Source organism: Melopsittacus undulatus, chromosome 1, assembly GCF_012275295.1.
Source record: "Melopsittacus undulatus isolate bMelUnd1 chromosome 1, bMelUnd1.mat.Z, whole genome shotgun sequence".
In the NCBI taxonomy this organism is placed as follows: Eukaryota; Metazoa; Chordata; class Aves; order Psittaciformes; family Psittaculidae; genus Melopsittacus; species Melopsittacus undulatus.
In genome coordinates, this window is record NC_047527.1 from 96317128 (window position 1) to 96341241 (window position 24114).

The window sequence follows — 24114 nt, forward strand, 5'->3', positions numbered from 1 at the left end:
TTCTACAGTAATAATGCTTTTTCTAATAAAGAAGTTATGTTTCAGTGGGCAATAAAACCAGAAATACATTGAAAAAAGAGCAAATAAGGTAGGCTACAGCTTTTGAAAACACTTGATAATTGTGGTAACAGTTCCCTTGAGGTATTAGTGATTCACTTTCAAACTTTCAAAAAAAACATGTAGGTAACACATGTTTATCAGCAAAACTAAGGTAAACAGAAATCCAAACCCCCTTACCTGGCACACACAAATACGGAAGACACAGTTCTCCAGACTGACATCCTTTTCTATTTACTTCACATAACTGATTAGCTGCACATGGATTTGGATTACACGGATGTGTAACATCTTCTACAATGTTACTTAAAGAACTTGGGCCTGAAAAGAGAGTATACAGCATCTGTATGGGCTTAAATGAGGTTTATTTTTCTTCAGGAAAGCATGGCATTTCTAATACTCAGTAAAATAGCATTTTTAACAATTCTGTCAAACATTTTTTTTACCACTACCAAAACAACCTTGCCACATACACCCAATACAAGAAGGAAGAAATGTAATAAGCTATGTCAATTTGAATTTTCTCTATTTTAAAAGAAATAACAACAACTAAAAGCAATTGCAAGCATTCAAAGTATCTTTGTTTCTCCTTTTGTTTTGTAGGCATGTTGATACTTACTCAGGTATGTATCCAATGGGATACAATTCTCCAGGTCATCTGTTGGAGATAAGAGCTCACAAATACTTTCAGCTGAGTGGCCTTCAGGGAATTTATTATGATCTCCACATTTCTTCAGTATTTCCACACAATCTGATCTTCAGATAAATAAACAGAACTTCATGAACTCTACTCTTTCTCCTTCTGCCTTACAATGAGTTTTTATATATATATGTATATGCTACATTCTACATACATGGGGAGGAACAAATTTGTGACACAGAGACAGGAACTATTGCTTATACTATTTTTCTTCTACTTTGGGCTTAGTGATCTTTATTATCTATGGCATCATATGTATGTATCTTTCAAGACCAAGCATTTCCTTGATTTACTGATGTCTAATATGGGTTGAAATCTATCTCTGTACTATTAACCGGCTTTTTTCTACCCAATCACTTTCAAAATTTATCTAAAAGAATCAAAAAAAACTAATTTTTTTTTTCAGACCTGTCAACTGAGAATCATCAGTAAGTCCCAAAAACAAAACATAGGAAAGGTTTTATAGACACCACAGAGCCAAAATCCCACCAACAATAAATCAACTTTACAATGGAAGAATATACATCTACCTCATTAACTGGCAATCATCTTCCATTTACAGTGATGGAGATTCAAGCGATGGCTACCAAGCAAGCTCATACTCCTGTGTTTGCCTCACCATGTCTTCCTAATGTAAGTCAAACACAGTCCTACAGCTGCTTTTTACTTCTCATTAATATCCTTAGCAGAATCTCTAAACCTTCCTCCCTCCACCCCCCAGTACTTACTTGCAGATAATACTTCCTCTGGATTTGCTGTGGCAAGGTTTAATCTGCAGTGAGCAGGCAATTGCTTTCCACATTTCTGGTTGGCATTTTTTAATATCAAGCACAGGAATATTTATAAATGGCATCTTAATACTCCCTTTTTCCCATAGCTTCATGTCATTCATGGCTCCCTGGTCTGACTGAGTATTGCAGCTCCTAAAAAGTTCTGTTGGTCTTAAAAGAAGAAGTTAAGATATGGCATATATATACGAAAAAGAAAAGACCACACATTCTACCTTTCACCATATGAATTCTGCAACCTTTATACAGCTTGCTTTTTGTGGCATAAAGGAAACAAATCCCTTCCACATTCAGGTAAGATCAAAATCAACTTGAATTCTGTCTTTGAAGAATAATAAGGTCTTTAAAACTCAAGGCTGAAACTCACTTCTCACCACACCTCATAAATCAAGTATCACTTAAATTTTTCTTACCTGAAGCAAGTTGCTTTAAAAGCAAATATCTTACATATACTGAATATCTGTGCAAATGTCTCCTTGTGAATCACTAACGCAAGTTGGTTTATCATGCAGCCCAGGCTGCATCTATCACGTGTGTGATTCTACTACTCATATAACACTCATGTCACTGTGTACTATTTCAAACAGAAGCCAGAAATCTTTTTTAAACTCAAACTATTTAATTTGTAACCTTGTAATTACTAATTCAGATACCACTTTTAAATCATCCATTTTACCCTATCGAGTATAAAGCTACAGAAATATCTATAAAAGGAATTTTGACAAAGAGAATCATGTAAATTTAACAAGTGTTTTAAGCTTATTTATAATACACAACATTCCACCAATCATGGCTTATTTGTCTATACAGTAAGACAAAAATATGCTGCTAATACATTATGACATTTTACAAGTTCATGGGTTAGCTTTTATTCTGGTAAGTTTTGTTATGTCTGTTGTTAAGTACATTTCCAAAAGTTTATTCTAAAAAAGAGCTATTTATTTTTCAAAGTACTTAAAAATAACAGATTTGCAGAAAGACAGCTACAAATGATCTTAAAACAGGCCTGAAAAACATCTTATTTAATTTTTAAAATCAAAGCACAGGTATTCCTTTATAAAATATTCAGTGTCTCTCTCCTACCTGTTATTAAAATTAGTGCAGTAAGTAAGATTTCTACAGCCCAGCTGACAAGGTTCTCGTACATCTGCTAAACAGGTCAACATGGAAACTTCAACTGCATTATACTCACAAAAACGATCAAATTCTTGCCAGCTCTGTGAATTGCCCCAGCTCGTGCTATAAAGTTTAGTGCAGAGCTCTCTGGGGGAAAAAAAACAAAACAAAAACAAATAAAGAAAATAAAATTAGAAGAACAGCAGCCATTCAGATATAACAAAGCCCATTGTTTCTTAGCTGATGGCAACAGCTTGCACTCAGTGCAGAATATTGTGTTAGTGCCCACAAAATCTGGATGAGAACAGGACTTTATTTCATCTATAAAGCAAGATTCGGGCAAAGACCTGGTCCAAGACAAATTCTGAAGCATTTCCACAATTGGAAACGAGGGTAGGGAGATACTGACCTACATGTGGAGGAATTTGCCTTAGAACAGCAATGGAGCTTAGCTCCATCAAGGCCTGTTGAAGGTGGAGGGTGCACAGTGACTCCTGGGTGAACAGATCTTGAACTTTCAAGAAAACATTGCCAAAGAGGGTCCTGAGGGAGAGGCATTGTTTTACAGCCTTCTATAAGTCCATCGACAATTTCAAGCTCTGTTTTCATTGACATTAGAATTCTTTTACAAGCAGTCTGACATGTATAGTCTTCTGCTCTATCACAGCAATACAAACCTGTTGAAAAATTAAAAACAGTTAATGATCAAGCACATAATAACAATCCAGATGCATGATATAATAGCCCTCAGATTAAAAAAAAATATGTTATAAGGAGGTTCTCCCCCAATTAATCTCCAATAATATTGCTTCTTTTAAATGCAAAGAGAATCAACTCTGGAAAAAAACAGCACCAGTATGCAGTATTAAAATAAATTATGTATCAGTAATGCACCTAACCATAAGTTACCATTATTTAAATCCACATAATTGCAATTACAGAACAGAAATACATTAATACAATTTATATGACAGACTAATACAATAACACATTTTGTATAAAAAGTATATACAATTCTCAAACATTTTCAGTATTTTTATAACTTTTACTAAAGAAGGATATTTTATACTTACTATCTGTAGGATTTCTCATTGGGTATGACTGTGTATAGTTGTTCACACAATGTATAAGCTGAGGGCTAATAGATGCACAGTAATTTTCAACTGCTTTAATTTGTGAAGGACCAGGGGAAGAGTCTGTCCGAAAAATTGCTTGACAATATTCCCGACAGTTTGTATGATGACCTGCATAACTGCAACAGACTGAGCCCACTGGGGAAACAAACAACAGAAAAATCTATGGGTTCTTACACAGAGAAATGGAGAAACAAGCATGTCTGTATCACACACAATGATTAAGGTATTATAAGCTCTGTCTACAGAATGACTGGGCATATCTGTAAGTAGCCAAATTACATTTGTTTGTTTGGCTGGAGAAAAAAGTCCCTAAAGCCATCTTGAACTCAAGTTCACTGATTTCATTTTACATACCCATACAACAGGCAACAAAACACTTGCAGGACTTCATCTATGCACTTAACACTCATTAAATAAATAAAGCAGAAGGAGAATATGAGCTTCTAAGCAATCATCAAAATAGGACAGAAAAAACCCAAATACAGATAACACAAATTAAAAACTGATATAAATGATATGAATTTCCCAATCCCCTTATCACTTAAGCAAGGAAAGTTATGTATGAAGTTTGTTCTTCTATGGAACTGAACCCATGTGATTTCCCACATTTTAGAGAAAAAAGGACAGAACGATATAAAAGAAAAACAAGAAGACAAACTATTCATTACATACTTACTTTCATTTCTGTTAATACAACTAAAGAGAGCATTCTGAAATCAAAACAAAAATAGTGTTATAAGCCAGAAAACTCCAGATAAATATTTAAGTATCCAATTACTTCTTAGAATGACCTAATAACTTTGTTATTATTTGTTCAAATTAGATTGGATTAAAACAAAAACACTATACAAAATCACTGAAAGTAGGAAATTAGAACATCAGGGGCCATCTGAGTTCTGCGTGCACTTGTCGTAAAATAGTTAAATATTCAAGCCAAGTGTATAGGAAGACTTTCCTGGAGTTAACTTATAAACAGCATGCTATAACAGACTGCCCCGAAATGTTACTTTTTAATGACAACAATTCCAAAGATTCCATATGGGGGGAAAAAAAAATCCTGAACTCTGATGGATGAACACATACAAATAGTAAATTTCTACAAACTAACTCAACAACAATGTACCTTAAAAGCCAAATGATGCTATCAACTCCTTCAAACTGCAGCCAAAAAGTATAGTTGAGGTATAGCCAACATGTTAAATGACTGAAGAAGGGAAATACATACACCTGCTGTTTCATTTCAAAGGACTCTAATCCACAGAGTAATAAACATAGTTTGGTTGGAAAGGATCTTCAAAGGTCCTCTAGTCCAACCCCCTGCAATGATCAGGGATATCTTTACCTAGATCAGGTTGCTCAGGACCACATTCAGCTTGGCCTAGAATATCTCCAGGGATGGTACATCTACCACCTCTCTGGGCAACCCGTTCCAGGTTTCAACACTGATCCAGTGTTTTGTCACACTCATCAGAAAAAATTTGTTCTTCATATAGTCTGAACCTACACTTTTTTACTTTAAAACTACTGCTCTTTGTTCTGTCACAACAGGTGCTACTAAAAAGCCTTTCCCCATCTTTCTTACAAGTCCACTTTAAACACTGAAAGCCACAGTAAGGTCTCCTGGAGCCTTATTGTGTTGAGCTGAACAACCCCAACTCAGCCTGTCTCCAGAAAGGAGACAAACAAAAAAGACCAAACCAAAACCCAACAGATATCACAGATAAGCTTTCTGGGACTCAAGATGATGAAGTCAATGAGGTTGAAATTTCAAATGCAGTTGCCAATTATCAAAGCCTTTTAAATTATATGATTGGGGATGGGGGAAGAGAATCTGAAGCCCCTGCATGCCTGACATCCACACTTGTCAGAACACCAGATTATAACAAGTGACCAAATACTTTAACATTGTAACAAAACACAATCCCCATCTTCATAAAGTTTCTGATCTCCTTTATTTCCCCTATCCCCATCATTAAACAAATATGTATTTTACACAGCATCTAGGAAGCAAACAGAAACACCATCATACTGATTCACAAACATAATGTAGGATTAAAACCTTGCTTCACTACAGCAAAGTATCAGATGTGTTACAACCTCTACCTGAGAAAAAGAGGAGATCTCAAAATGCAGATGTAACATAGGCTCAGTAGTTCGCAAGATTCTTCATCTGTGTTAGTTACTGGTATTTACTGCATTGCAGAGAAACAAGTATACCCAAGAATCTTTGGGGTATTCTTGTGAAAATCCATGCTGCTGCAAACACATGGAAATGTTACGTTTTTGCAATGAAAGTAGAAATGTGTTAGGGATCATCTTGATGGTTTTATTTATCCTTTTGTCTTAGAGATTGTTTAGCCTGCAGGCATTTGTTTTTCAATTCACATTCTCTACTTGCTTTCTTCTCAGAGATCATGTAAGTCAATCTGTTTTGGCAGTATCCTTATTTTCCACCCTACAGTCTGGGTAGGACTACAGAGAAAAGCAAAGTAAATATCAAAGTGATCAAATCAAGTGGTTAACTCATAAAAATACCAGTAACTACAACATCTGAATTCTGAGGCTTTCTTTTTGAGCTGCTTGCTTGTCTTTGGTTACGCTGAACAGGGGAGGGTGAATACAGAATACCTCTCCTCACAGAGCAGCACAAACAGGCAGCCTCATCTCTACTAGACAACTTCAGTACATGACCTACCCCTTCCTTTACCTACTCACCATCAGACATCTCAAATCCTGTCACCTGAATCAGTACACATTATAGAGACCCAATTTCTTATTTTATTGAAGTGAAACTCGTATATTCCACTGGATAACTGGAGAATTCCACAATCCCATTTTTACTTTTCCTCATGAAAGTTTCGTAAATACCCAAATAAAACCATGATTTTTTTAAATGCTGGTTTTAATTTTCATAGCTACCTTCATCCTCTTTTCTGTTATTCATTTAAGAGTGAGCACTTCAGAATCAGATCAGAACAGCTCTCCCTACATGAACTGGCAATCAAATGAATTAGCATTCCTGTATAGACAGTTCTGATAAATATCTGAAGAGCCAAAAGAATTATTTACTGTACCAAAAGATGGAAGACTCACATTTTAACTTAGACTTTAAAAGCCCCAAGCCTTGATGTTTCAGTCTGTATCATGCCATTAATGATCTTATTTTATGCTGTAATTTAAATCACAAGTTCCAACTTGCCAGTTACTCTTTATGTCATGTAAATCATAGTGCTATAATCCTGTTTTAAACAGTCTCACAGTTATATCTTTTGGGTAATATCTTCTTAGATTGTGAAGTATGTTAACAAACACAAGTTTTTAAATTGGACAGTCCCGATACTGTAGTAAGCAGCATCACTTTCTTCTATTTATGGTCAGAAATTAATTTAAACCATGGGTAAACCATAGCAGATGTGGCACTGACAAGTGACCCTATGAGAATAAACACAAATCTAACTTGAAAATGTAAGTTAATTTCCCATGAACACCAGCTATGTATGATTTTACTGATCATGAATGAAAGCCTAGGTCTAGTGAGAACGCCTCATACAAAAATTCAAAAGTCTGTCTTACATAAAACAATGCCCAAACCCTCACAAATTCAGACTTTTCATTCTTCCAATATCCTCTACCAAATTTTAGATCTTTTCTCCCAAGAGCACAGATACTGCATAATTTCTCCAAGAGTGAGAATGAATTTGCAGCAACATTCCCAATCCAAGGAAGTTTGAACCTGATTCGCTTCTGATTCTCCCTCTTTACTACCCACCAAGTGAATCCTGTCACTCATTCATCTGTGTAACACTGATGAGAGACAAGAGAATTTACACGAAAAGAACATGCAGGCAGAACCACCATCCTACATTCATAAAGAAGAGATTTCTCCTGCTGCCTAAAGGCTCAGGCAGTTTTTATAGCACCATATATTCTTCTCTATGGATGCCAGAAAATGATAATCAGAAAGTCACTGTTTCAACATGGCCACCTGGTTTCTCTGGGAACTTCCATGTACGAAAACAGAAAAAAAAAATCAAATAGTAATTGTCATATACAACATCGCTCTGATTCAAAACTGACTGTCCTCAGAAGCTGCTGAAATTAGACTTCTCCACAGCCACTCTGGTGACATAAAACAAGCCGGGCAGAAGGCAACACTAACTTCATTAATTCATGCACTGAGACAGTAGAGGCTCCTGAAAAAGCTGAAGTCTGTCTGTCATGGTTATATTTAAGTACTGGACCATTCTGTTAGTACAAACAATACTTAGAATCATGATGTAATGCTGCTAAAAACTCAGCTAGAAATTGTCATGTTACTTAAAAGTTGAAAGTTACAAAAAAGTTATTAAAAAGCAGTTCAGGGATAACAGTGTCACTGGCTCTGTTAGCTCAGATCACAGTTTATAACTATGCATGAAACAGAGAAGAATATTGAGAAAATTATATCTACCAGCATTTCTTCTCTATAGATGGGCTCAAGTTGAGACAAAATTATCTTGTATTATAGCAAATTTACACACCAATTTTATACAGGCAGAATGCTCTAACCAGATAATAAATCTTCTTTCTGTACTTCGAAACTATAGTTCCACAGATTGCTGAATCTTGTGTTTCTGTTAAGAGGAAGTGGTCTTCTCATTTCTACCTTTTTTCGACTCTTCTCTCCCTGTTTCTAGTTGTATAGTCTTGTGTATGCCTTTACATGAGCTCTGGCACTGAGCATCTTCTCATGACCTGATTTTTTTTCAGTAACCCTGCTGAAAACTCCTCCTAGGAATTTAAATGAGCATACAGTACTAAGTTTGAATAGAACAGGACAGAACAGAAAGGAGAGAAATGAAACAGAACAGAACAATCTTTCAGATATTGTCTGGCTAGCAGTGGGAGGGATTGTGTGCGGCAAAAGGGCAGCTGCAGGAAGGAACAGGAAAAACTTCAGCTGCACCAAGCTGTTGAAGCAACTCCCTGTATTTTGTGAAATTGCAGTACCTGCAGCCACCACAGAATACAGTGCTAGTCAGGGTGCTGACTTGCTCTTTCCATCTGTAGGTCTGGATAACTGTTCAGTTTCCCAGAAAATATGTGGGGAGTGTAGCTAAACAGACATGAGAGAATCTTAGACATCTGCTCATAAATAAAGCTTGTAACAGCATTAAGCAGTTAGTCTGATCTGAATTATTAACCATAACTTAATTACAGAACACAGGGTTAATGCCCATCTCTACTGAAGTAGCACCTGTGTTTAAGAAATTAGCAGCTTTTCTGCCCACTCAAGCTTACCTTATGAATCTGCTAGGGAACTGGCAGAAGAGAAAGACAGAGAAAACAAAGCAAAACATGAAACAGTGATATACCTAAGAAAAAACGAAATAAACCAAAACACACACACTCAAAAAAACAAACCATAAGAGCAAACAAGCGGGTTCTCTTTAAAGGAAGAACTAAGTCATCGAGACCTGGGAAAATGAGAATAAAAAGGCAATATGGTGTACCTACACAGAATCTGATACCCCATTTTTAAACTTGTGAATAGAATATTAAGTGAACAAAGATGACAATACTGAAATCTATAAAACACTGTTTTTATTTGTGCATTATTCTCATCTTTCAGACTTCTCTTTTTTTAAAAACCAAATGTTGCCAAAACTGGTGATTAGAGACAGACTACAAGAACAGGGAATGGAAAGTGGCAAGCAGACACAGGCAACATAATCGTGTATGCCTTAAAGAAAACTGTCTCAAAGATCTTTGGTGTTATGAAAATCAAAACAGGCAGGTGAAATTTATCCAGCAGAGCACACTGTCCAGTTTCCCTCACCAGAAGTTCCTTGAAGAAAGATTTTAGCCAGTACTGCAGGACCTAACTGGTTTCGCTCTTTTTGGAGCTCATCAGCTGCAGGTAACGGCTCAAAAACCAAAATGCATGCACACAAATACAAATAAAGCATAACATTTTTCTAAAGGAGTAAGTCTTCTGCATTGTAAGGCTTGCTTTTAAATTATAAGCATTTTTTCCTAAATGGCTGCCTCCTGTGCCTTCAATGAAAAGTGACAGAAGCTGTTATCACACCAGAAATTAAGATTATTTTGTTAAAAATCAAAGACTGTTTGTTTTCCTCCCTAAAAACTATCATGGTACTTGTATTCTACTAACTTTGGCAGAAAAATAAGTTTAGTATTGTCACCTTTAGCAACCTAAAACCACATTAAATATTTGAATACAGATCCTATCCATCTTAATTTATAAGTATTACCACAGTTAACAAATACACTAGGATATAAAATGCTTCACTCTATGCAACGAAAGTCCTGTTAATCTCTCCTTGACTTCATAGAATCATAGAATATTTAGGTTTCCAAAGGACCTTAAGATCATCTAGTTCCAACCCCCTGCCATGGGCAAGGACGCCTCACACTAGACTTCATTTAATCTTAAAATTTGTCAGCAGAAGGTAAAGTCAGAAGGTAACACGCTAACGTTTAGTGGGGTCAGACAAAGTTTCAAATGACAGTGGACATCTGTTAAGAACTTAAAAAACTTGCAGTAATTAACAACTGCAATTGTTTAATTGAGGCTAAAATTATCCTCAGTTACATAAACCAGAAAGGAAGTGATAATACTTGCACAGTAAGGTAGAACAAAATTACTGCAACTTCAATTCTGGCAAGATCACTGAGTGTTCCATCAGCCTTCTTTGAACAGCAGAGAATAGAAACAAAAAGCACCACTGGATAAAATGCGAATAATATTAACTACAATGTGTAGTACTTGGTCAGAGTCCACCCTGAATTCATTAAGCAGTAGTATTTCTAGAGGCCACATACAGCCATGTTCCTTAGGAGTTAATTAAAACTGTTTTGTGAGCTTTTCCTAAAGAGAATCTTGAGTTATAGTCTACTGTCTCTGAGTAACCCACACAAGTAGACAGGAGCTAAAAGTTGCTGACCACATTTTTCAAAAGGGGTAATTAGTAGCCAGCATTCACTAAAACATCAGCATAAAGCAAGATCCTATGACCCTAGAAGATAAATCAAGTCAATACTGAAGCACAGTGAATGTTTTTCTGAACCCCTTCTACAGCACTTTAAGCTGCAGACACTGCATTTGAAGTTTTGGTATGTAAAAACTGAGAAAACAAAGTCAGATTAAGCTAATCAGTGCTCAAATCTGTGAGAGCAAAAATACCTGTAAGCACTCCAAGGACATCAAAAGTGTTTATTATTGTGTGTCAAAAACAGTTCTCAGAGCAGAAGCTAAGTAACTGGCACCATTTCCAATTACATTTTGACCACATGGGAGATGTTAATAGTGCTCAGCTGTAGCAAAGCTCTCAATATCAATTAACCAGAGAAGTCTGAATGTCTTATTTAATACATGAGGTAAGAACTGGAGTTCTTAATGTGCAGAGGTAAGAACTGGAGTTCTTAATGTGCAGAGAGGTGCACACTGTCAAACTGATAAGCTGCAACCTAATGGAAATTTTAGTACTACCTTTCCATGCACAGAAGAAAGAATAGTGATGTTTCAATAATAAAGCATTTACAGCTTATATTAAGCTTATAAAGTATTCTCAGTTACCCCTTTGAGCATGTATTCCATGCAGTCTTTTAACAAAAAATTATCCTCAACTTTACACCAAACTTAAAAATAGGTAAATCCTACATACAATCCACACACAGTCTCCACTTTTTTCTTCCTTGACTATCAGCTACCTTCTTTTTAGAATAAGATGAATAGGATAGCAGAAAGCTGAAAGAAGTAGTGAAAGATACGAGTTGAGATGCACAGAAGTAGAGAAAAAAAATGATGACAAAATGAGTCCCTGAGAAGCCAAAGACAGGAAAAAGGACTACCAGAATAAAAATATTTCAAAAGAAGGCAAGTGGAGTACATTTCAGTAACACTCAAGAGCACTGAGCTAGTCCTGTTGTTTTTTTTAGTTTCTGTACGCAGTGCTATTTGAAGATAACTATTTAACAGGACACACAATCTTCAATGCAGCGATCAAAAATGAATGGGTTATTACAACATGATTAATTTCTGAAATGTGTAAAATCTCTAAATTAGAAGCATCAAACTTCATAAATATTTATAGTAAAAGTAATGCAGAAATATAAAGGTGCAGTAAAAGCACCTTCAATTAACCTTGTGAAAAGCTGGCACATCAATGCTAAAGTGATTTTGCTACCCTACAAACGGGAGACTGCTTAGCAACTTGAAACTTTGTGACACCTCCTGATTGGAGTTTGGGTTTTTTCACTGCTCTGAACACTATGCCCTACTCTTGCAGGCTTACCTTTTTCTTCATGCTCACTAACTTAGTGGGAAGCTAAAGGGTAACTCGTGAAATTGCTTCCCATTCTCAAAGGATTAAAGAAATATACTATGCACAGTACAGTCAAATACTGTATAAAGCTTGTGAAAATCCTCTGGGAAATCCTTAGGTAAGTATACTAAGCAAGTTATGAAAGTTGGTAAGCTACTAGAGCATTTACAAAATGGGAATTATACTTTTATATTCTTGATTCATTTAATTTTTACTTATATGTCATGTATTTATATATTCAAGATCTCAATAACAGAGCTGATGAACAAGTGCTGTAATCTATATTGTAAACTAATCCTCAAATTGGATCCTCATTTTTAGTAAATGAAGTGTGAATTCTTAAATGCAAAGGCAAATACAGTATGTATGATATTGCATTTATCTGATTCACAGGCTGGTTTTGATCTCATGTCACCTTTTTCAGTTTTAACCAACCACTCCCTCCCCAGTTAGTTTCTTCTCCAGTCAACCCAACTGAATACAAAGTATGGTACAGGTCACAGACAGAGAAGCTACCTACAGACTCCCTCCAGAAGTGTTTTTTTTGGAATCTCCTATTTATACAAAACTTCCTTGAATTTTATATAACCAATGGGTCTCTCGATAGCATTTTAAGTACTATTTTTATGAGTACCTGTAAGCCTTGATACATAGGAAAACCTGTCATACAAAATTCTGTAATAACTGAAGATCTATCATGTCAGATGCTTAATTTCTATCCCTAAACACCATACCTGTACCTACTACTCCAAGATCTCATTTAAGAAGTTCTTTCCTTCTTTATCAATCAGAAGACTGATTACTTCTTCCATCACTTTTCTCCCTTTCCTCTTTTAGTGTTGGCACAGACAGAAAAAGTGTTAAGAGTTCTGTACAGTAAAATCATTCTTGAATAAGAGTGAAGGATTCACTTTCCAAAATTCCAGATAGAAATTGGAAAGAGAAGAATTAGTTAACATAAATGACTATCACCATTTTGTTGTCATTCTTTAATCTCTTACCTTTCCTCTCCAGTTCTCCTTCAACCCATATTGGTCAACTTCCTACAGCAATGCAGAAATCCAGAAAAAAAGAAGGAAACAGACCAGCATAACAGAGGAGAAGCTTACAGATGTTGCTAGTAGAGCATATTATAGCATGAAAGGAGACAGAACTACTGAAAATGAAAATTCATTCTTTTTTTAAGAGAACAAGCTATGGTAAATTCAACAGTGAAGAATCTAGGAAAATACTATGTAGATTGTTTAGGTAACAGGACCGAAGAAAGAGAAAACTGGAATTTAATGTTTCCTGGAAAAACAGGAAACCTAATACACTTTTGCCCAAATCAAGAGAACAGAGAATTGTCCAATATCTCAAACAGTTGATCAGAATTTATGCAGGACTACCTAATTCACGACAGGAGGAAATAAGATGAAAGGGGGAGGAGGAATCCGACTTTTAATTAAGAAACAGATCGAAATAAAAGAAGTCCTAGCAGAACAGCTTTTCTACAAACTGTTAAAAAATACAGGTAAAGGCAGATTCCTGAAAACATCCTGATGACTGACAGAAGACCAGAACAGCAACAATAACTGCAAGCACTAATAGGTTCACTGATGTTACAGAACCTATTCATTTGATATTATTTACATGAGGATAGAATACGTAAAAGGTTATTCTTTCCTGAGTTTATGTCTTTAGGGTCACTTTTAAGCTGACTCTTTGACTGTAGAAGCAGAAAGGTACTCATATGCCAGCTTCCATGAAACAAACTTTTTTGGAATTTATGTCTTCATTTTTAAAGTTTAACTCAAATTAAGATATATGAAAGCCTAAAAAAAAAAAAGACACTTTTTGCAGAAAACAATTACAGTTTTACGAAAACTGTAGAGAGGTAATTCAGATTTGGATGAGAAACACGAATATAAGACGACTGGACTTTCCCTCTTTTCATGATACTTTTTACAGAATTTCTAAACCAGTTGATTCTTAGTAAACCAGTTGATTCTTAGTAATATATATCCAGACACACATACACATACCTCATATTCCTTCCTGCAGACCTTTATAACATCATTCTTTGCAGAAGCCTGAAAGACAGATACATTTCTGTATTTGTAGTGGAAAATAATATAATCATTTTGCAAAATAAAGATGATTCTACCTTTATATTGGATGTATATGTGATTATATATTAAATATACTGTTTAATACAGTATACTTTTATGTATATTACTTAATACATTATACATTAAGTATTAAACATATTAAATGTGATAATCATGATTCATGATCTATTTAAATTTTTCTTTTCAAGAACCAAAACATTCAAAACTGTAAGAAGACAAAGCAGAAACCATGATCATTAATCACAGAATCAACTACATTGAAAAAAAACGTTTAAGACCATCAAGTACAACTGTTACTGCAGGACTGCCAAGTTCAACACTAAACAATGTCACTAACGGCCCCACCTACACTACACTAAATTAAAAACCAAAACCTCACATCTCCACACCAAGTTAGTTGATACCAGAAGCACACAAAGCAACTTTATTTTCATGAAAGTTTCACCACATAGAGCAGAATACAGGAAACATTTACTAAATGGAAGAACTTGAGCATAAACATCTCCCTATTTTGCATGCTCAGTACCACTTACATGCCTGTCACTTCTCCATCTATAGCTCATACAGTTCTGCAGTTCCTGTTGTCAAACTGAGCTGCAGAAATTCTCCCTTCAAACTACAGATAAGTTTCTTCTGTCAAGAATCTCTTGTTCCTTTTTCATATGACAGACGCTCAAAATTATTATTACTAACATTAGGTATCTTTGCCTCCAGTGATTTAAAAACACCAGGATAAAAATCTGACCTTGGACCTATCATATCACCTTCCTCAAAACGCCTCCAAATAACTCCAAAGTTTCAAGAATCAAAATAAAAAACCAAAGAGTTCCCATAACCCCTAATGTTTGGCAAGTACCTATATTTTAGTTCAAATGAAAATCATATGAAATATATCAACCAGAGTCAGCTAATGTACAAAATACAGCCAAGATTCTCGGACAGCAGAGTCTGCAATCCAAAATACAGCTGAGTCTAAGAATAATGAGAAATGATGTAACAATCATAAGATTAAATTAACAGGATTTCATAGGACACTACACTAAGTGGAAGTCTTGACTTCAGGTCTGGAAAACACTTAAACATTAGAATAAATCTGAAAACTTGTTAGAATTCCATTTGGGAACAGATACATGTTCCTTCTTTTCAGAAGACTAAAAGTACAGTGTGCTTACTCATCTCTTTTCCACATTAATCGGTTTGTGTAGTCATTGCTCATCTCTTGTCAAATATTCTAAACTATATGCTTTTGGGTGAAGGTAGCATCTTTATTTTTTTGCATGACAACAATTTGCAGTAGGCTGCTGGTCCAAGATTAAGATTACACAGGTAATATGCAAGATACAACACTGAACATTAAATACATCTGTGCTCCAGAACTGAGTTACAAGGATGATGATAAATAATTATATGCTCTTTGAATCTGAAGATGTTTTTTAGGTTGCAGGCCATTTTTTGGGGGGAGAGGATGGGGGCAAAAAGAAAAAAAAAACCACAAAATGCTTCACAGATTTTTTAATAAAAAGGTCATTACTAAATTTGTATGCTATGCTTCAATTGTCACTGGACAAAATAGTGGTATACTGAGACTAATACCAACTTTGCTCCATTTGATGATTAAAACCTCTATGAAGAGGCACAAAAATGTATTTGAGGCTGTAACCACAATGTTGCATCACTAAACTGCAAAGAAAGAAAGCTTAGAAACAGCCACATGTTGTCTTTCACTCAGTATTATTTTAAAATAACAACTTTCATGTAGAGATTGTGATCAGAAAATGTCAAGAAATTAAGTTCAGCATAATCAAAGAAAGCTTCAGAATCTTTATTGATTCATTCAATAAATTACTGCAAAGTAAGAAACTAGAGCACATCAGCAATAATCACATGCCTGCTACTTGCAGACAGGAAGTGGATTATCTCCATTTGCCAAGCGCAGTAGTGGTAAGACAAGACTGGAGCCAAGTCACTGGCTCACACACTGGAACTTAAATACAGTAACATTTCATCTTATCTTCATTACTGAGTAAGTAAATGGGTCATCAGAATGTACAAAAAAGGCACAGCTAACTCTAAGGTATTTAAATTTCTTCTTCAGACTCATCAAGTCACAGCAAGCAGCCTAGTCCTACAGCACAGTTGAAAATACATACTCCCAAGCCTCACCCCCCCCCAATTTTAAATTAGACTTTCCTTTCAGTAAACTTAACTTCCAGTTTGTTTTCGTTTGCTTTTTTTTTTTAACCAAAAATTCCCTTTAGAAACATAAATTATTTGTTTTGGGGTTAGGAATTTGGTTGCTAGCATTTCTCACCAGTAATTACTTCTGGGCAATATATAGTCACATGTTGTAATTTTGGAGTTCCTGTGATAATTCAATTTTGATGTAAAAATTACATTAAGGCTGAAGTTCATAAACAGTAATACAGAAATTAATTCAACATGGCATCATTTGACATTAACCACAGAAAAACAATGAGAAAGCCTTACCTGTTTACATGCTTGCCGACATTCCACAGCAATAGCTAGCTCACAGCAACCTAGACCAACCCACCCATCAGACTTCTTCAATACTCCTTTGAAAAGAAGATGACAGCACATATGAGAGCAGAAAGAGAAACTATGCCATCATTTTCCCTCCCCTCCCCAGGAGACAGTTAGTTTTAAAATTCGATAATCCTATTCTCATTGAAGAAGCCTATTTACAGACTAACTTTAATTGGCTTTTATGAAGTCATTCCAAGCCAAGTTTTAGCAAGAAAAGAGCTGAACTTGGCAGTTATGAAGCAACTTCTATACACTGAGTTTAGAGATGCTTTATGCAAACTGTTTTATATGTTCACTGGAAGTATCAAGAGTTTGATAATATGATCTATCTTATCTGAAATTAAAGTCCATCTCCCACAGACACATTCTCTTTTTGGTTTCAACAGTATATTTTCCTACAAAATTTTTCAGTGCAGAATACGTTTCTCACTTTTTCCTGTACTGGTTTTTGTTGGGATGCAGTTAAATTTCTTCATAGTAGCTGGTATGAGTCTATGTTTTGGATTTGTGATGAAACTGAGCAGTGCTTATGCAGAGTCAAGGCTGTCCCTTGCTTCTCACATCACCCCACCAGTGAGCAGCCTCAGGATGTACAAGCTGGAAGGCAACACAGCCAGGACAGCTGACCCAAGAGATATCCCAGACTATCAGACATCATGATCAGTAATATAACCAGGGGTGCAGGTTGGTGGGAGCTGCTCTTCCCTGTGGACTGGCTGGGCAGTGGTTGATTGGTGGCCAGCAATTGTTTTCTGTTGCAGATTTTTTTGTTGTGGTCGTTTGTTTTGTTGTTTTGTTTTTTTTCCCCCCTTTCTGCTATTTTTTAATTATAAACTGTCTTTATCTCAATCCCTGAGTTTTCTTTCTCACTTTTAAGCTTTTAATTCTCCCCCTTTCCCACTGATGGGGGAGTAAGCAAGTGGTTGTGTAGTGCTTAGCAGCCTACTGTGGTTAAACCACAACACTTCCCCTGTAGTTTGACCCCTGTAACAACACTGTTTCATACCCAGAATTATCTTAAATAAAAGTTTCCCATGTCCCTTTTTCTTCCCCCCCCCCTTTATTTCACTATTCCCATTATCCTAATTTCTTACCATAAAGTTACACAGAAAAGCAAAATGACACCGAAGTTGTTTCACCCTCTTAATCTATTCACAAATACAGAACTTCTGATGTTTTCAAGACATCAGAAATCAAGTAAAAGAATGCATGCTTGTACCTATTTCTTTTTAAATGTGGAAATAATTAAAGGGAAAGTTTAACCTATGCAGTTGTGGAAAATTTATAATACTTTTTTCTTAGGGCAGGAGGTGGAATTCTTTAGCTCAAACAAACCACTCATTTTTGTTATGAATATTTAAAAAAAAATATTTTTAGGACATGCATAAATGATATCCTTTACATAGGAATAATAAGTACGAAGTACAAGAATCAATCACTTAATACTCTTGAGCCTAGTAGCAATACCTATTCAGGAAAGTCAAGCTTTAAAAAAAGGAAAGTGAAAGAGCTAGGAATGAGACCAGTGAGCTTAAATACAAATGCTAAGAGAGTGGTGGAAAAAAGTAACTAAAAACCACTGCAAGGAATTTAAAACAATCACTAGTAGGTATTTATCATGGACAAACTTGCCTTTAAAATATACTTTGTTGGCTTTATAAAGACAGGTGGCATAGAAAGTCTCAAAAGTATGAGGCTTTCATGACACTCTGATGACCAAATTAAGAAAACACTAACAATAAATTTATAAAGGAATAAAATCTTTAACTAAATTAACACATTTCCCTAGCAAATTAAAATATTAGTTACATTTATTAAAATGCAAATTAAAACCTTCACGCTTGACACATGTAAGGTAGCAGGATTGCACAGAGGGTTGAGGGAGCAGAGAGGCAAAGGCGAAGAATAGCTTTTGGCTGCAGGTTGCATCCTGTTAGGTGAAAGTGTTCATGTACCATCTGAGTGGTTCAGATCTTCTGAAAGTACTGTAGGCCAGTGATTTAAACCAGTTCAAAGAAACTGGGAAGGCCATGAACAACTGCAAATTCTGCTCACCCTCTACTTCAGAAGTAAGTGGGGTACAAAGTTATGTTTTTTTAGAGATTGAGCATCTTTTTGAACGTGTTAAAGAGATGGCTGTTGTGCAAACATCAGTAGTTTGTAATCAATGTCAAAAAAATGCAGAAATTGATGCATTATTTTAAACTAATTCCAGCAGTAAAAGCATGTCCACATTGAAGTCATACATGTATGCTTAAAATACATATGTACAGTTAATTCCTAAATCAACTTCTCACTATATTCTATTTTAGGCCTAAAATAATGTAGCAGTTTTTTCTGCACAACTTTCATACATGAAGCCATACAGAAACTCCTTTCAAGCAAAACAGGTATGTTCAGTAGAATATTTATTTAGTAGGAGTGATGTTTTAGGGTACAAGCCATCTAAAATCCAAAAGAAATACAATGTGCAGTATGAAAACAAGATTTCCATAAATCTCTGCTGCAATAACCAGCTATATCCAGGAGAAACACATGATAAATACAGCTGTAGAGCTTTAGGGACAATGTCACCACTGAATAGTCATGAATGAATCACCATTGAATAATCAAACATCTATATTTTGTGCAATACAGAGCCTGTGGTTTTCAGAAACACTTTTACTGGAACTGTGCTAAAAGAATGAAACAAGCTACAAATACTGGCCAATAAGAATGCTGATAAGTTTCAGCCACACTTTAGTATCTTGTCAAATGGCCATGTCCCCAGGTTATTTATGAGTAGCAGACAAGCTTCCTAACAAAAAAAATGGTGTCCCATCCTCAAAAGATTTAAATTGCAACTTTCATACAGCAACTTATAAATTAATTTTGTAGTCAAGTTAATTAAAATGTATGTTACACCTTTAGTGCACAATTAATTTAACCGAGTCAATAGTTCTGATTATTCACCAAATTAACTGACAGAAGTACAATACAGATCTATGAACTATAAAAGATTATCTAGTTGCATAACACAGACTCTCCTCCCATATCTCCAGAAAGTTTCCAAAAGCCACATCACATTAGCAAGCTGACTTACAACACACATACAACTTTCTTATTATAAACTTACATTGCAGTCTCCACAAGAATATTGAAGTCAGAAACAGAGGTTAAAAGCTGCATAAACGTGAAAAATTAGAATGTAATCTCAGATACATTTATTACCGTGATCCCAAGGAAGCAGGAGCAAAACAAAAAGATGGCAAAAGAAGAAAGTGAAAACTAACTCAGCTTCTCATGTTCCAGCCCTGCATTTGTCAAGAAGGGTGCAAGAAAGCCCAAGTCAGAATTTTGTTGTCTTTCTGAAGTCTTCTACAGTCTGCTTACAGAAAATGATAAAGCCTAAAATCAGAACCTAGTTATCATCCTGAATTATAGCTTGGTGGGTACCTCGGTCATATTTTGTAAGCAGTATATTGAAGAGTATAATGTGTGTATGGTCATAAGGAAACTTTTAGATGAGACAGAAGCACTGCAACTCCAAAAGATATTATTGGTCAAGTAAAACTACCAAAATACAAGACAGCAAAACTCTTTGTGTACAGTGGAATCAACAGCTTGCCTCTGAAGCCAGGGTCAGGGTGAGTCTGAGCAGATGCCATAAAAATGTCACAGCCTCCTCTTTCCTCACTACCACTTTTTCAACCATAGCATGCTAATTTCACTCTAAGTCTTTTAGTAATCACACATGATAGTATGTGATAGTACTAGTTAAGTCCAGTTTAATCTATTCTTGATCTCTCCTTCTAATGTAACAGTCCTGCCTTGCGATTTACGCTTTAACTTTCTAAATCCATCTGTACCAAGCAATTTGGTTCTTGATGTGATCCTCTGCACCTCTTTCACTCTTTGTCTAGTTCTTACTATTTCCCCTTGTTACTCAGTTTTCTTCCAAATTATACTACATCTACAGCAAAGTTGCAGTAATCCAGGCCAAAGCATACTGAAACTAAAACCAGAGAAAACCTTAGAAGAAAAGAAGCTTTGATATTTCTTGGATGTGTAACAGAAGCACGTGTGTTTAATCATACAAACATATTAAACATTTTCTAACTAGAAAAAGAAGGGTTAGAAAATGCACAGGTAACTCAGTTTATACTAAAGGAAACTAGACACCAAACAGCTTACAATGGAAGCATAATGAAAGTTACCATGAAATGGTGCAGGTGGTAGAAAACATGCATGTGGTGAAAAAGCAGCATGACTCAATAGTAAACTAGTATTTCTTACCTGGCAAAGAAGAATTTATACAACCCCATACTTCTCCCTGAAAAGTAAAATGCAAGTAAGCAAAAGTAAGCCTAGAGAAGAAAAGAACTTCTAGCAGACATCAAACACCAACTTTAGCATTTTTTGCCCTGGGTTTTAAATATCCTACTGGAAGTATTACATCTAAACATTTTTTGAAGAAGTGCCATGAGATGTAAGTGGAGTACCACTTGCTTTGATGAGAAGGCTGCCATCAAAAGAGTATGAAATCAACAGAAGTGTTTTTGAAGGTGTAGAACATCATGTGATTACCTGTAACTTTCTAAAGTTGTAATGGATGTGTATCTAATGATCTAAAACTGTTCTCCTCTGCATCTGCAGTGGTTTCCCACTTGAGTAAGGGTCAAAGTCAGCTCAAAAGAAAAGGGTAAAAAGCTGCTATTTCTACTAGTTCAGCTGACAGTTACTGTACTACTTACACCAGGCAATACCCTTTGCATCATGTTACTCAAAGGAATATAAACAAAACAATGTCTGTAAGCAGTGCTTGAGAAAACAGATCATCTGATTAAATTTATAATCTATCTGCTTATCCGTGGAATGTCACTGGAACTAACACCTCTCTGAAGATAGGTGGTATCTGAAAAGAGCAAGGTATTAGATTGAACTCTTAACTATTTCATATCTAGATGTCTTTTCCAAAAGTTTATAAATATTACCAGTCCAGTGATGTTAATTTAATATAACAATCACTGGACAGTAAACTTGCCATTTATAGAGACGGTAATTGGAAGTTAAATAAATAAAAAAACCAAAACAACAACAACAAAAAAATCATTGTATCAAGCATTTTCCCCCTTTCAGATACTCTCCAATCCTGTCGTCTAAAAATGCACTCCTCTAACATACAGATAAATTCTGCTCTCCCTATAAGGGAATAAAAGATAAAGTAATAGTACCAAAACAAAGTCTATTCACCACTTCAGTATGTTTTCATGTCACAGCTTTTACTCCTACTCATAGCTGTCTATAACTTTCAAAGGCCTTAGAGCTGATGATTGAAAGAAACAAAACATTGAAAAAACATGCTTCTGACACACAGGAGGAAAGGATCTATAAGCAAAGACACTCTTTCAAAGTTGCTTATAAAATGTTATTCTGTTATTCTCAGATTTACTGTTTATACATATTGCCCATTTGAGCTGAGTATGTGTTTTGGGCTAGCTGGAAACAGTATTGATACTGTTTAGAAATAACAAAATTGCAAGAAAAGAGCAGACCTTTCTGAGGGCAAATGTGTTGAGAGATTCTAAGCTGCCAAGAGATATAAACTTCATAATTTACAGTCTGAGTAACAGTGCTTATCTCTTCCCCCATTAGATAATTTCTAAAACAGGGAGAAGATCGCTTCATTTTTATATTTTTAGTGACATGCTACAGCATATTTAGAAAACTATAATCTTACTTAACCAAGTAATATCTTACTTAACCAATAAAAGCATTAATTCAGTTTGTCAGATATGGCCATAAACCATTCAGAGCAGCTATGAGGGGTCTCCTTGCTTTAGCCCAAACAAGACCTTACAGCTTTGTCCCATACACAAGCTGAACATATGACCTAATTTGAGTCCCAGCCATCAACATCCAAGTGTCAATTTATTAGGTGTCAGCCTATTTTTTTTACAACATAGGTCAGATTTTTAAAGTATTTCTTAGCTTACACGACTAGGGCACCTAAAAAATTGTCAAGTCCCGAATTGTTGCAATCTTACAATGAAAGTAACTCCTACTTCAAGGATCAAATCTCATTATGGGAATTCTTCTAGTCCTCATAACAAGGAAAAAGCTTGCAGCCATACACACATGCTCTACCAGCTCAAAACTCAGTGAGTAAATAGAAGCAAGTAATTTTAAAACCTTACTTTTGCAAGCAAAACTGAAGATTGTTTGGTTTCTTTAATTAAAAACTAGCAAGCCTTACCATTGATTCTGGGCAATACTCAGGTGCTCGCTGCAGTAAGTGCTTCAAACGGGAATCACTTTTAGAAGACAAAATCTGTTGGGAAAAAACCCCACACCTTAAACCACATAGACTGTAACTACACATTCAATACTTTTTTCAATTGATTCAGTGATTTTTAGTTACACTACTATCTACCCTTCCACAACTTTGGCTAACAGATAATATAGGAACAGTGCAAAGTTAAGTCTCTTTTATGTATCTATATTCTTTCAAATATGTTGCATTTTTTAATGAAGAAAAGAATTTTTATATTTAGAAGTGAATGAGAATTTCCTCCTCCAATACTTCAGAGTTTCTGTTGAACAGGTAGTGTGAAAAACATAGTGGATTTTTGTCCCACACATCAAAATATTATACTATTCTTTATTAATCTTCTGCTACATAGTACACCACCTCCAGCAACTAAACTCCTTCCAAAACAAACCCTGAAACAAGAAAATTTGGTGGAACAAAGAAACAAAACCTAGACTAGTTAAAGAGACAACCAAAATTAACAGGGGCATGAATACTACCCACATCTTGGGTTCAGTTATGGGCTGGACTTAAACTGTGACACCACAGCTGACCAAGATTAAGTTAAGCACCACCTAAGCAAACTGAACACCCAGAAGCTCATGAGACTGGATGAGATGCAACTGAGGATGTTGAGAAGCTCGGCACTGTTATCGCAAGGAAGCTTTTCTGGCATTTTTGGAAGACCATAGTGATTGGATGAGGTTCCAGATGACTAAAGAAGAGCCAAACTTCATATTCATTAGAAAGATGAGAAGGACAATTTGCAGAACTACAGGCTGTTCAGCCTAACCTCACCCTGCAAGAAGATTACGGCACAAATCCTCACTGAAGGCATGTCAAGGCACAAGAAGAATGGGAGGTGACTGGGAGCAGTCTGCACAGCCATACCAAGGGCAGATTTATGCTGATAGCTTTCCATAACTAAAATACTGGTTTAGTAAAAAAAAGCGGAAAACACTGTATGTTATCTACTTTGACTTTAAAAAGATTTTTGCATGATCGCACACCACTATCTTTAGAGCCAAACTGGTGAAACATGGATG

At 35.6% G+C, this 24114-nt stretch overlaps 1 protein-coding gene across 1 annotated transcript in view; it reads right to left on the reverse strand.

The window, feature by feature from the left end:
• RECK (reversion inducing cysteine rich protein with kazal motifs) overlaps positions 1-24114 on the reverse strand; it is a 48741-nt gene that overhangs the window by 14515 nt on the left and 10112 nt on the right. Inside the window, exons 3-13 of the mRNA XM_034066748.1 lie at positions 23015-23089; positions 21055-21091; positions 16723-16808; positions 14149-14196; positions 4474-4507; positions 3735-3932; positions 3071-3338; positions 2629-2808; positions 1486-1698; positions 677-813; positions 238-378 (exon numbers count right to left, since the gene is read on the reverse strand). Of these exons, the coding sequence (XP_033922639.1) occupies positions 238-378; positions 677-813; positions 1486-1698; positions 2629-2808; positions 3071-3338; positions 3735-3932; positions 4474-4507; positions 14149-14196; positions 16723-16808; positions 21055-21091; positions 23015-23089 (1417 nt within the window). The remainder of the gene's footprint in view (positions 1-237; positions 379-676; positions 814-1485; positions 1699-2628; positions 2809-3070; positions 3339-3734; positions 3933-4473; positions 4508-14148; positions 14197-16722; positions 16809-21054; positions 21092-23014; positions 23090-24114) is intronic.